The 15,068-nt window shown below is 44.5% G+C and overlaps 1 protein-coding gene across 1 annotated transcript; it reads left to right on the top strand.

The window, feature by feature from the left end:
• The first annotated feature begins 390 nt into the window (after positions 1 to 390).
• On the top strand, positions 391 to 13,715 carry PRPH2 (peripherin 2). Its single transcript, XM_056356743.1, has 3 exons — positions 391 to 1,498; positions 4,226 to 4,472; positions 10,675 to 13,715. Exons 1-3 carry the CDS (start codon positions 918 to 920, stop codon positions 10,909 to 10,911), a joined length of 1,065 nt encoding a protein of 354 aa, XP_056212718.1. The 5' UTR covers positions 391 to 917; the 3' UTR covers positions 10,912 to 13,715.
• The last annotated feature ends 1,353 nt before the right edge of the window (positions 13,716 to 15,068 follow it).

Raw genomic sequence — 15,068 nt, 5'->3', positions numbered from 1 at the left:
TGCTCGGTGGGATTCCTCCCTGGTGTAAGCTCCCGGGACACCCAGGCAGCCCCGCCAGCCCTGCTCTCCTCCCTAGCCCAGCGATTAGCCCATAAGCTGCTCATGTCAGCTCGCTTTTTGTAAAAGCACCTCTAAATTTCACCCCAGGCTTTATTTATTGAGTTTCTCTGAACTTTTCCTTTCTTTTTCCCTCCTGCCAAGGCCCGGAGACAGTACGAGCCCTGGAAGTTAATAGAAAATGCCAAGCTTAGGTTTTTTAGGTCACTGTAAACTACACGCTTATCTGCTTCCAGAACACATAAGCCACGGGATGTCACCTCATGTCAACACAGAAGGGTAAGGACTAGAAAGATGGTTTTGGCTGTAGATATGAATAGGTCAGGATCACGCAGGCGATGTATATTTTTCCTGTTTCCCCAAAGGATCCATACTCTTCTGGCAGCAAAGGTCTTTTTATATCTCTGGATTTTCATATTTTGCCCAGCAGCCTACCATAAGAAAGCACAAATCTACTAAATGGTAACATGAGGGATTATTTCTACTCATCTGTTGACAGACATTTCTCCAGATTGGATCAAATGATTAAAGGTATTAGAATGACGTCTTGCAGATCCAGATCAAATCATTTGAAACCTTGAGACTGTTTCTCCTTTGCTTGGAAGGAACTACCAGAAATAGTTGTAGGTGCTAATTGCCCATTATTCTCACTAATGTGAAATTGTTAATTGGGATCCTTAAATATTTTACTTGCTCAAATCCTGACTGGGGGAGCTCAAGATGGAAGGACTGTGCAGTGGCTTGCTTCCCGCCGTGCCGTTCAGGGTCTCCTCCAACGCCTGAATGGTTCTTCCTCCAGTTGCTCACACCGAGAAGAGGGGTCCAGGCTGTGAAATCTTCCAACATCTCACATTGCAAAGATGGCACTGATGAAAGTCAAATTCAATCAGAAGAAACGGGTAAAACTAGCACAGGGACTATGGCTCATGAACTGGTTTTCAGTGTTTGCTGGAATCGTTGTTTTTAGCATGGGATTGTTCCTCAAAATTGAACTCCGGAAGCGAAGTGAAGTGATGGACAATTCTGAAAGCCACTTTGTGCCCAATTCTTTGATATTGATGGGTATATTATCCTGCGGCTACAATGGTTTTGCTGGCAAAATTTGTTATGATTCTCTGGATCCCGCTAAATTTGCCAGGTGGAAGCCTTTGCTGAAACCCTACCTGGCACTATGTTTCTTCTTTAACATACTTGTTTTCTTCATTGCTCTGGTTTGCTTTCTCATGCGGGGCTCTCTGGACAGCACGCTGGCCCAGGGGCTCAAGAATGGCATGAAGTTCTACCGGGACACAGACACCCCTGGAAGATGCTTCATGAAGAAGACCATTGACATGCTCCAAATTGAGTTCAAATGCTGTGGGAACAACGGCTACAAAGATTGGTTTGAAATTCAGTGGATCAGCAACAGATATCTGGACTTCAGCTCCAAAGAAGTGAAAGAGTAAGTGCCGTAGTGGGGTTTGTAGTGCATAGTACCGTTCATACTAAAGAAATGTACATCCCAAGAGGCACTGGCCAGAGGGGGTTTTGTATACAAGGGGGTTTTGTTCTGCTCTTGCTTAATAAGGACTCCAAACGATCAGCTAGATGGCTTCCTCCCCTGACAAATTCCTCTAATGTTATCCAGAGCCTAAAATACAAAGCATATACAATTCTCACTTTTACTCAGTGCAGCGTGAACAGATTTAAAGTAGTATTTTTTACTCTTTTACCTCTTTGTAAACCCATTATGTTGAGCCACACCTACCTACTCCCAAAACTACAGGAAAGTATCAGAACTTCACTAATCCTAAAGCACATTTCAATGTGGACTTACCAAGTTCCTAAAACAAGACTTCCCTGGATATATACTGTCAATGCCACTTTCAAAACTCCAATTAGGTATTGGCAATTAATCAGTCTCATGGAAACAAATAGGAACAGTAACACTTTACCAATAACTTGTGTTTTAAATCCTTAAGATTTAGAGTTTGATTTTTATATTCACTCCATGGATTCCTTCAGCACTGTGACACTACCGTTGATGTTCCTGGCTTTGCACAGTGTCCCCGGTAGCCAAAGGCATTTTAAGTTCTTCATTGTGTAAAAACATGTGCAATATATATACTTGTGCCTAATTTTTTTTTAAACCTCATGAGAAAACAGCACTAGTTTCCTCTGTACAAACCAGGACAGATTGTTGACCAGAAATATCTTAATGGCTCTGATGTCAGTGCCTAAAGAGGCAGTAATCTCAAAATCAGGTTAGGTGCCGTAAGCACAAGTAAGAAATAAACAACGAGAACAAAAGAACTTCTGAAATTAAAAACTGAATGTTGAGCACAAATACCCACAACTTTAAAAAAAAATAAGTACGAGGGGAAGAGATCGTTATTCAGAGTTCTTTGGGAACATCATTCATTAGCGTTCATGCTCTGTGGTTGCACAAAGGGTCTTGCAAACTGGAAGCAATCTGCCTTCTAAATATACTGCCTATGTTAAAAATGTCTGAAGTAATTTTGTAAAAAGCTTTGTGTATCTCTTGGGATCCCTGCCTGACTGTGTAAGAGTTACTTCATGTGTGTGTCTCTCTGCATATTGTTTTGACTTGCTGGGTGGTCTGATTGTTTTTGCAATTCTGAACTAGGACGTTATAGTGAAAACTGTTGCAGGCTTAACCTATTGCACTGTGGGGTTATAACAAATACATCACTATTTAATAAGGGAGTATTTGCATTGCGAAGGTATGCCCATGGGTATAAATAACTACTTGAAAACACCTTGCCAGCATTATATGGAGATTTGAGAGCTGTAACTTAATCCACCAGCAGTGGAAGGGCAAAGCACAGAGGCAAAACAAGGTTATATTGCCCTTAATAACTGATGTCTTGTTTGGGACTGAGACTCAGGGCAATTTCTTTGTACTACTCAGGCAGGAAATAGGCCATTAAAAATCCACAAATGGATGTTAATGAGTCAATTCAAGGTTTGAACTACGCTGTGGTGCACAATGTCTGCTCACCTTCCTGGCGCGATGTTCCGGCCCCTTTGAAGTCAATAACAAAGTTCTTAATTCCAGGGAAGGTGGGAGTCTATCCCCAGCAATGTGATTCTTATATTATTTGTAGAACGAAGGCCTGATACAATCTCTCTGAAGCTGGTGGAGCATTTACACATCACTGGGAATTAGACCCAACTCAGAGCACACTTTGCACCTGGAAATAAAACCTCAACTGCATTTGGCATTTAGGTATATTTAGGTCATGACTGCAAAGTGGAATTTTGCTTCACCAGGCTGTCACAATCACCTCTCTCTCTCTATGACACAGCTGTAAGATATCCGTATAGAAAGCTACAAGTGACTCTCAGATGTTTTTTTCACCTTTCTGGGTCACTGGGGCTCTCCATTCTGTCATTTTCTAAGCAAAATGGCATTTGTTAGAGTTGCAGTCCTCTTATCATAGTCTTTTACAGTCTCAGTGGAACTATTTGCCTTCTAAGTATCTCTCATCTAAGTATCTCATAAGGCACCAGACTGAATGGCTGTTTATGGAGAGCAACCACAGTCTTAAATGAACAACAGCTGGGGAGCTCCTGCAACGACTTCAGAGATTTTTCAGCATCCTGTTGCTGAAGCACATTTCACGTTTTAAATGCTGGCTATCTTCCCAAGCCAGGAGTAAATGCACAACCCCTTCCTGGAGCTATTATCATCCAACAGAACCTATTAGGTTTGCCAGATCCATGGTCTGGCTGAATATGGTGGGTCCTAAGGCTGTTGCGGGTCCTTTTCCAAGCTCGGGTCACCTCCAGCATCTCCCTTCCACCCTAACTGTGCTGTGATCACTTTTTTCTGACTGCCCCTCCGGAAATTTCTCCCTGCCATTTACTTTTCTCAAAAAAATAAGTTTTTTTTTAAGAAGTGATCTGGAGGGTGCATTTCCATCATGAAGAGTTAATTATAGATTTGGTGTAGCCTTGACATAGAAAACGATTTCAGAGAGGAAAAACACCTGGGACAAACACTGCTATATGAACAGAGGATGCAGAGAAACGGCATGGCCAGGAGGCACGGTGGAAAATCTGTGTTGCCTTTGCTTTCCTTTCTCGAGCAAGTTTGCTCCGGTATATCTTTATGTATGTGTGCATATGTGTGTGTATTCATGCTTCCTTCTGCCCTTGCCCATAGTCGGATAAAAAGCAACGTGGACGGACGGTACCTGGTAGATGGTGTCCCTTTCAGCTGCTGCAACCCCAGCTCCCCGAGACCCTGCATCCAGTACCAGGTCACCAACAACTCGGCTCACTACAGCTACGACTACCAAACAGAGGAGCTCAACCTCTGGCGCCGGGGCTGCCGGGAAGCCCTCCTGCACTACTACAGCAGCATGATGAGCTCCATGGGCGCCGTCGTCATCCTCGTCTGGCTTTTTGAGGTAACTCTCTCCCCCCAGCCCCGCTTTGCTGAAGCGCCAGCTCTGGACGGGCAGAGTGTTTTTCAGCATGGACTTTTAAGTTAAAGATCAGATCTATTTAAAATAAATCATCCACCATGGTTCTTTGGCAGAGAAAACATCTAACAGTGAACATCTGCGTAAAGCCTAAAAGGTCCCAGGCTGGAGACACAGCTGGGAAGCATGGGGGGGGCTGTTAAATTATGGACTGCCCCTTCAGAGCAAGGGGCCAGAGCCTGGAGCATCCCACGGGAGGGAGGGGAAACAGGACTCATTTTCTGCCAAATGCAGGGTGGAGCGTGCAAGGGCTCAGTTGTCCAGATGCATTAATTTCACATGTGTCACCATTAGTGGGGAATGAAAAGTACACAAAGCAGCGCATCGGAAAGAGATGGCAGTAATTCGTGGGACAGAAAGTGCAATTAAGCAGTTTATGTGCTGATGAAAATAAGACCTAGAGCTGTGTGCAGTGTCCAGCTTCAGGGCAGCATTTGGTTTAAGGTCCTTCATCAGCTCCACCAATGTTTTTGGTCACAAGAAGCGGTTTAGGTGAAGCAGGTGGATTAATTTTATTTTACTCTGCTTCCTGAAACCATAGTCCATATGCAAACAGGTGCCAACACTGCCCAGTGCAGATGTTTGTGGGCACCATAACCCAAAGTGCAGCTTTGCTGCTAAAATACTGTTCATCCAATGTGAGGAAAATGCATCCTTCTGCCCCTGGGAGATGGCCAGTTTTCTGGCCAGGGTGTTTAATCAATGCTAATACGCAGGGAGCGTGAGCTGGCAGCGGCACGAGGGCTGGCGCGTGAGGTGCTGGATGTGGAGGTAGGGCAGGACCAGGTGGGGAGTGGGGAGGGTGCAGCTCACTGCGTGACATGGAGGGAGCAGACCCTTTTGAACCCTTCAAAAGGCAGCTGCAAATGGCATTGCCTGTTTTAAATGGTTCAGCTGGGTGTTTAAAAATTTATATGAACGCAAATCAAAAAAAAAAAAAGATGCATCGTATTTTGATAGAAGCACTGGCCTACACCCTTCCAGGAATGAAGATGCTTTTTAGGAAATAAACACCTACCCAAATAATCTGTGAACTGGAAAACATATCATAAAGTTACTTCATGTTGTGTTATTTTTAAAATAACTGCTCCACACGGCAGAGAAATGTACTGCCTCCTTGGAGTGCTGTTCTGCTGGTAAGAAAAGAAAGAGAAGCTCGTGCCTCAGCTCAGATTCAAATGAAGAGTTCTTGAAGAGAGGGGAATTTCTGCTGTATATGAAAATCAGAAGGAACTTCAAAAACTCAGGGGGAAAAAGGCACAGAAATACTAATGCCAGCAGTGAGAAATCATGACTAGGAACCTGTAACATTCTGACTTGTAGGAGATTAAAGACATTAACATTAACAGTAGCGATAAAAATACAGTATTTTATGTCTAACTCTTCAAAGTACACCCGGGTATTTTTTTTTCAACCTGTGGCATAATGAGAAATACAATATTCTCTGTTTTTCTTCATCTTTTTCCAAATATAAGGTGAGATTTTTTCTCAAGCAATCAGAGGACTCTCAGGGCAAAGCTTTAAAGAAATATCACAATCCGAGGTTATATTAATTGGCCCTCCTGAATATTTATGACTTGCCTGATATTCTACCCTAAAGGGTCTAGATGTGGGTCTCCCTCCACTTTTAAGGCAAACTTTGAAGGGAGGAAGCAAAGCAGGAGGCAGACATTCATTTAGTCCCCCTTGAAATACAACCACTTTCTTTGAATTCCAGTCAGGTAGGAAACAATTTTACACTGTGTAGGAGTGCGGCAGAGGTCCCGACTCCTGGCCGAGGTAAGGTGCCGGTCTGACCGGGGTGCAACCCAGCAGGCGGTTAACGTGCTGGCCCTGCGCTTCTCATTTTCCCTTTGGCTTGCTGAGAAGTTACAGAAAAGTGCCAAAGCAGAGGAGCATCCTGGTTTGCTTTGCAGCTGGAGCCGCTTTGAACTCAAGCCAAGCAGTACGGACACAGCATCTCCCCAGCAAAGCCCTGCTGGGAGCCGGCAGAGGACTCTTCCAGCCGGGTTGGTGGTCCTGAGGTGTGGGAAGGGGGACAGAGCACGGAGGGAGACACTAATCACAGCTGTTACTTCGAGCTGTGGAAAACTGTAACATGCCAAACAGGTGTAGGGACCTCAGGGAAGACCATTTACGTCTAATGTTTCTATATTAGGTGCAAGGGAGAATGAACCTATTTTGAAGTATCAGAACTTCTATTGGAAAAAAATGTCGTGTGTCGTATTTTTTGGTAATTACATTATTAACCACATGTTGCTTTTACTAGCAAAAGCTGTAGGCTTCCCATGAGTGACAACTGGTCATGAGGGGGACAAAAAAAGATCACACCCTGCTCTAGCTAAGCCGCCTCAGGCTAAACCCTGACAAACAGATGGGCTTCATCACAGAAGGTCAAGCGGAGGAAGCCTGGCTGTCTTCTCGACCTGCCTCAGCCAGCAAAGAGGAAACGAGGGGTTCAAGGATGCCCTGGAGAGAGAATTTCAAAACGAAGGGAGGGCAGTAGCCATTTCCTCAGATCCTCCAGGTCCTTCACCTGTACAAACACATGGCTCTCGACAGGTCACAGCTACTGCAACAGCAGAGACCCTGAGATTCACCTCACATGTGGTGCCACAGGGAGCCCAGCACTGAGCTCCAGGAGGTGGGAACCCAGGAGAGCGATGAGACACGAGCGGGAGGTGCATTGCACCTCACGCACTGGAGAGTGAACTCTCCGCTGCATTGAATACCAGGGGTGAACTCCCTATAATCTCCAAAACCAACCCCCAGGCAGCAGGGACCCCCCAGAAGGACAGTTGGCTCTGCTGGCACAGACCGAGGGGCTGAGCGTGCTGTGGTGCAGGGGGATGCACCAGCCCAGCCTGTCCATGCCTAGCCCTGGAGGAACACCGTGGCCTTGTTCTTCCTGCCGCTGTAAAGCTGCTGTAAAAGGACAGGAGTGTCATGATGGTTTGTCTCTTGGCCAGGGGAAAGCATCGCTCAGAGACACCGGGCTGGCTTTGGGACCCTGATGCCCAGGCCTGCTCTGCTGGGTTGTGATTAAACACAGGTCTGCAACTCAGAGTCACAGACTGGATGAGTTTGGGAGGGACCTGTGGAGATTATCCCATCCAACCCCCCTGCTCAAGCAGGGCCACCTGGAGCTGGGTGCCCAGGACCATGTCCAGGTGGCTTTTGAATATCTCCAAGGAAGGAGACTCCAACATTTCTCTAAGCAGCCTGGGCCAGCGCTCAGTCACCCTCACAGTGAAAAAGTGTTTCCTGACATTCAGAAGATCCTGCATTTCAGTGTGTGCCCATGGCCTCTTGTCCTGCCGCTGGGCACCACTTAGAAGAGCCTGGCTCCATCTTCTTCACACGCTCCCTTCAGATACTTGTACACATCAATGAGATCTCCTCCAAAGCCGTCTCTTCTCAAGGCTGAGTGTTCCCAGCTCTCTCAACCTCTTCACACAGCAGAGGTGCTCCAGTCCCTTCACCATCTCAGTGGCCCTTTGTTGGGCTCCCTCCAGCATGCCCACATCACTCTTGAACTGGGGAGCCCAGCAGTGGACGCAGCACTCCAGCTGCGGCCTCACCAGCGCTGAGCAGAGGGGAAGGATCACCTCCCTCGGCTCGCTGGCAATACGTTGCCTAATGCAGCCCAGGATACCCTTCCCCAGCTTTGCCACCAGGGCACGTTGCTGGCTCATGTTCAGCTTGGTGTCCACCAGGCCCCCAGGGCACTTTACTGCCAAGGTGCTTTCAGCCAGCTCCCCCCAGCACATGCTGGTGCCTGGTGCTGTAACTTCCCTGGTGCGGGACTTCGGCAAAGCCAACGGTCTGAGGCTCTGTGCTACCATGTAGGAGACAGACTAAATGACCAGACAGTTGTCTCCAGCTTCCTGGACTCTCATCCAGCAGAGAAGGCAGGCTTGGGCCAGCGGAGGTGATGAGAGCCAAATGTTTTGCACTGCTTTTAGAAAATTTCAACCCAGGGACCCAAAATCTTTCTAAGCAAGATTTTTAAGAAAATGAAGTCTTACACTGAGAGAAAATGTCATGGAACCTCATCTGAGGGCAGTTCAGCTGCTCCCTTCTGCAGAAACACCTTCCTTTTTTAAAGCATGACCATATTCAGTGGCTTAGAGCCACCTAGGAAGCCTCAGCTAATTCTGCTGTCAAATAGTGGAACTTGGCCACCAAAACCAGCTCCTGCTGACACGTGGTGAGGTGGCACAAGTAGAGAGCAATGCGGAGGCATCTTTTACATCCAGTCCCATTAATCTTTACTTGCAGCAGCCTTAATATGAATGATATGAGTCCCATGACTGATGGCAGCAAAACTGGGACTCAGATTGAAGGGAAGATGTCAAAGGCTTTAAATCCCAAGACTAGTGTGATGGGATTTGTCACTTCTTGTGGCTTTTGTTGAATAGTGTTTCAACTGATTTAAGTCATCATCATACTGGGTAGATCCACAACAAAAGGAGACCATTTCTAGATTCACGACCATTAGAAACTTCTTTGAGGGCCAAGGTGTGGCAAGTCATGCATTCCTATGTTAAACAGGATGAAAATTTGCCTTTGGATATGGATGTATTTGATGAAGCTTGTTTGTTTGACCAGTGTTTTTCCCTTTCTAATCTTGAGTGAAGGCAGAGAAACATGAACATCTGAAAATTTTGAGAGCAACCAGTGGTAGCTTTAGTCTTCCAAGAGTTTGTAGACACTGACCATACACAAGCAGGATGACCAGGGTAGATAGGCTAACGAACGGTCCACAGAAGCACATGCTTGAGCAGCCCCATGAGCCCAAAAATCCAGATGTGAATTTTGCTTTGGGGCATGCTGTGTGGCTGAATCCCAACTTCAAATCTGCCCAGCTACCTGCTGCTGTAATCCTGCATGACAGTTTGCAAGCTTCCTCCATCTTTAATTCAAAAGCCTCCAGAGAGAGCAGCACCTTGCAGGTCCAGGGCAGCTCCCCGGGGGCCTCAGCTGTGCCAACAGGTAAGCAACACAGAGGGATGCTGGCCTCTTCAGCCATTAGTGATTGGGAGGACCAGAGCTAATCATTTCCTTGGGAATTTGGATAGGATAACAGAGGCATCATATTTCCCTTACAGAACAAATCCTATGAGGACTTAGACAACAACGAGTGGTCTCAACCCTAGCTTTACCTAGCACACGAAAGACTAAACTAGTCTTGCTGCTGCCCCATCCCAACCACCTGCTCCACCACCTCATCAAGCTGGCTCTTCTGGGTCCTGCCTTTTCTTTCCTTCTCCACTTCACGGATCAATCACTTCTCTTCATAAGCACCACAACAGTGCAAGTCAGACTGTTCTGCACGGTGCTAGAAGGCAGAGCACTGGTGAAAAACTTTCTCTCTGGAGGCAGGTTTGGAGTGTCGCTAGTGTCAGGGGTGTTACACTAGCATAACAGAGTTGAAGAAGTCTCAGTCAGGGCTGCTGGGACTGGTGAATATTTTATCAGAAATAGAAATTTGTTTTGTTCTAGATAGAGCCAGTGAGAGATGCAGATCACCTGCTCCCTTGCTTTCCTTATTTGCACATACCTATATAAAAACAAAACCAGAATTCAAAGTAGACAAGCTGATGGCTCAAACCCTAATGCTGCTGTGTTCTGCACAGTTGCTGATTCATTAATATCTCTTGGATCAGATTAATATACTCGCCACACATATTGAAGTCAACATGAATTAGAAATATTTAGAGTTAAACCAAAGTGGATATTGTTGCGCACACAAACAGCTTTACGGACACGTAGTGCACAGGAGCAGAGGTTTCATCAGCATCTCCCAGGAGGTGCCACCCCGTGAGGGGGTACGTGGTGTTCACTGATTTCAGACCTCCACCGTCTCCTTTCCTAGTTGCAAAGGGACATTTTCCTGCTGCCAGCTCCCCTTCAGCCCTCTGGGCCCCAGCTCAAGGGGGAAGGCTGCCCAGCATCTCCTCTCATGTGGAGGGTTCCTGCAGCCCTTAAGCTGTACCTGTGTGGTGCCTTTAGCATTTTGTCCACACAGCCAGCCCAGGCTGCTCATAGCGGAGGACGGTGAAGGTGTGGGCAAGGGTGTAAAGGTTTGCCTGACACGCTCTATCTTTTCCATTGCACGGCGCAGATATCCGTGATGGTTGGCTTGCGTCTCCTACAGACCTCTCTGGAAAGCATTGCAAATCCTGAAGACCCTGAATGTGAAAGCGAAGGGTGGATCCTGGAGAACAGCCTGAAGGACACTTTGAAGTCTGCGCTAGAGAGTTTGAAAAAGATTGGAAAGTTCAATCAGGTGGAAGCAGATGCTGAAGGGGCTGAAGGAGGGGAAGGTGGGAAGACACCAGCCATCACAACAGTCAGTTGAGCTTCTAATTGATGTAAGATTGACTTTTTATCAGAGAGGAATCAAAAAAACTGAGAATTGTGAATAACTACATTTTAAAAGCTATGTATCAACCATCAGAATACACATTTCTACGCATACTTTTTTTTTGTATATGGGCATATACAACATAGTGCACCTTGGGATAATACCTTTACCACAATGTGAGTACACCATATCCGTATCTTCTTGGGGAAATGACCTCACTAGGACTTGCAATATTCACATGTTCCCTTAACAGGGACAGTTAGTTTTAACACAAAAAATAAATTGCTGGCATCACAAGGTGATCCATTCCATCTTATTTTGAAATTGAAAGTGGAATTTGAAAAGTTAGCATCTTTTGCTCATGTTGTTTTATCAGCATACTTTATGTACTTCAAATTTTAAAGACAGATTGGTTTTCTGGGGAATAACGTGTTAGAAGTCAAAGAAAGCAGGATTTCCAGAATTGTTTATAACTTAGTATACTGGTATTTTGACAAACCTCTCATATACTGTGATTTTTGTTAATGTGCTAAGCAATGGTATTTTCTGCTGTATTCTTAAGGTGTACATAGAACAAAATGCAAACTTATGCTGAGAATTTACGTACTAAGCAAAAATTGTAATTTAATGAAACAGCACAAGTATCACGAAAACAACATTAAGGTAAATTTATGGGGTTTGTTTCTCAGGGTTTTTTTCAGTCTGTGTATCTTGAATGAGTGTGCTGTAGACTTATGCTTCACCTTGTATTTAAACAAGCAGAAGCTTAGAAGATTCCTCTTTTAGTGAGTGGAATCAATGCTATGGGCATGTGCCAGTTCCAGTTATTCTTGACATTTTTAAAAGTATGTAATCTCATAATTTGCCCCAGAATATTCAAGCCCAACTATTTGCAAGACAAGGAAAAAAAACCCAAACCCAAACAAAACTAAACAAAAAAAGTCTTCCTAGAAATAACACTTCAACTGTTATTCAGGGTCCTAGTAAATGGGTACCATTCATCCACAAATACATCAAACCTCAGACTTTGAGGCCAGGGAAAAGTAAATTTACATCAGTACCCAGTGTGCAAAATTTTACAAGTTTCATTTTTCTTTATCAGTGATAGGGCACCCATCATTCTATCTTTTACGTTGAAGGCACACTTTGCATATGCTGCCATCTGTCCAAACATACTATCGTAGCTGGAGGACCCTATTCTCATATACAAAGTTGGAATAAGACATGGAAGTAGTTTGCTCTGGTGTGCGGCCTCTAGTAAGGGCACAGAGTGTCATCTTGAGTTTAGATGCCAGGTAATTTCAGCTAAAGGGAAAGAAACCCAAGAGAGCAAGCCCCAACCTCCTGCACAAACGATTGCAGACATCCCAGTCCCTCGGCTACAAGCCCGGCACCACACTTATTTCTACCCTGGCTGTGCAAAACCTCTGCTTCTCTGCGGCATGCCCGGGAGAGCTTTCTCAGAGGGTCCTTCCCACCTGGCTGGTGGTGGCTCTTCAAACGCAGCCATGTTTGCAGCTGCCTACTCATTGCACAGCCTGTTAGTTTTCATTCTTAACTTGTGCACTTGCCCCAGCAGCACTCAGCTCCTCTGGCTTTTGTTCAAACTCCTTCTAGGCTGGACAGGCCAGTTCACAGCAGATCAGGGAGGGACATGTCCGTACATCAAGCCATAGTCTACACCTCCGTGGCCAGGCTGTCTTGGGCCATCTGCACACAAGGTTTGATTTTGACAGGTATTCATGGCATCCTTTCACTTTTTCAAAGCTGGTCAAAGCTTTTAACTTCAGTTACCATTATGGATTTAGTTACAACACTGAACTAAAAAGTCAGCTCTCTTCTTTTGTGTGTAAGATGGACTAGAACAAGGGCACTAACCTAAAAGCCAACTTGCTACTCACCACAGCCTATCATTTACTGCTTTGCTGAGGGCCACTCTGCATGGCAGAACTGTACAAACCAGACCAACTCCTTCCTTCTCAGGAGGACATCACTACAACCAGCTGTTCCTCTCAGCTGGTCCATTACAGAAGAACAGGATTGTGGATGGCGCACGATGTGGCCACATATATCAGAGAAGAGCTTTTTGGAGGAGTCACATATGGGTAGGAGCTGCACTACAAGGATTAATTACAGTTTTTCCTTGTGAGGCTTCCATGTGCTGTGAGCTATACCGGTTACTTGAATAGACATCAGACTTTTCAGAGACCTAGATTCATTGCTGCCCTAGAAATCTGGTTTAGGCCAATGATTTAGACAGGATTTTCCAATTATTTGTGGTCTCCCTTTTTATTTTTTTTATTTTTTTTTTTTCCCCAGTCTATTGCTAAAGCAACATAACGAATCGTCAAATTATTCTTTCAATGCCACACTGGAGAAACCAGTTCCCAGAGCAAGAGTCTCATGGTATTTAGCAGGTAGAGAGACCATCTGAGACAGGTTTATGAAGAATAGTTTTGGAATCAGGGGTTTGTACAAATAAGAACAAATAGTGTATGTGCTAATGCCGTATAAAATAAAGCCTCCTGGTTAATGAAGATCTTTATGACATCTTATGATTACCACAAGATTGTAATATGACTGCTTTGTAAAATATTACATGTAATATATCATTCATCCAATCTTACATACACTTTCTTGTGACGTTGCAAATGCTGTTCTAGATAAAGATATCTCTGCTGCCTGCAAATGTAAATTTAGGTATTAAAAATTGTATTGCAAGTAAAGAATCTCTTTAAAGAAAATGTTTAAATATATACAATTTAATACAGATTTCTTTAATTTGCGTTACTGCTGACTTTTTGCTTCTGAATTCATTTTTTGGACCCATTCTATGTGATCCTATAGGTGGGAAGCCTCTCCCCACCCCTTATATAAAGCTCTGAAAGAAAGCAAACTTTCCTCTTCTCATGTGCCCAGCTAAGCTCAGGATGTGCACACAGACCCCTTCATCATTTGCCTCTTACTACAAACAAACTTTGCTGGGCCATTTTAGTGGTATCCTCTTGTAGTACATAGGAATTAAAGCATCTTCACAGGCCTTGACTTCTAGACATGCTCAACAAGTGAAACCACCAACATCCTCAGGGCCCTTGAAAATCAGCTAAACTGGGTTTATAACCTCTTTTTCCCCCCATTTAAATCTGACTTGCAACAGACATCCAAAAGAAAGCATTGTTGTTGCTTTAAATTGAAGACTAAAGCTCATGTAGTCAAATCTGCCTGCAGCAATCCAACAACTTCCAGAGCTGTGCCCTCATTTTCAAACTAATAAACTTCAGAAGGATGTGAGCTTAATTCATACAAACCAGGCCACTTCTTTTTAGGTACCTCCATACGGATTACCGGCTTAAATCCCGGTACCCAGATCTGAGAGCCAGCCCAAGGCCTCGAAGTTTCAACTTTTAAGAAATATCATTTCTGTTTTAAAAGAAATGACAAAAAGTGCGTTATTTTACTGGTGACATTTATTTGAAGGGGCACAGAGCATTCACTAAAGTGTTTTAAAGGAGGAAATATAAACAGCTTCCTTAAAGCTATTAATTCCCAAGTAGCCTTAATACAATTGATAAGATTAGCCTCCATGTGTTACATGAGCTCGGACATTCTGTAATACCAGACAAATGCATGTGTGCAGCTTAGCAAAGAGCATGGGAATGCTATATCGGGCTCGCAGGCATTGCGCGCTTGCCAGCTAACGGTCAGGGAAGATTTTCAACACTGATGTAAAGAAAAAGGGATCCCGGCAAAACAGTTACTTGTTTCCACCGGACTTGTTTGTTTTGTAAAAAAAAGCCAAACACTGCTTTTACCATAATCAGTGTAAAATGGGGACGGATCCAAATGCTTATTTAAAAAAAAAAAAATAAAGAGCATTATTAGAGATTAGTTAATTAAGAGATAAGGCCAGAAAAATAGAATGGAACCATGTGATAACAGCCCCCTGTGGGGAGATGAAGGCTTAGGCAAATTTATTTCTGGTAACAGCAATGCACCTGTCTCAAATCCAAAGTAATGCATACATGAAACTTTTTAAATTATTATTATAATATCAGCCCTACAGCGTTCAGTGACTGACTGAAACACTGTAGCAGTAAAACACTTCTCTCAAAGCATCTGCGTTTGCTGACCTGAATTTTGATCCAAAGCAC

Source organism: Falco biarmicus, chromosome 12 (assembly GCF_023638135.1).
Source record: "Falco biarmicus isolate bFalBia1 chromosome 12, bFalBia1.pri, whole genome shotgun sequence".
Lineage (NCBI taxonomy): Eukaryota > Metazoa > Chordata > Aves > Falconiformes > Falconidae > Falco > Falco biarmicus.
The sequence above is the reverse complement of the archived record's forward strand: the minus strand, read 5'-3'. Positions and strand labels throughout refer to the sequence as shown.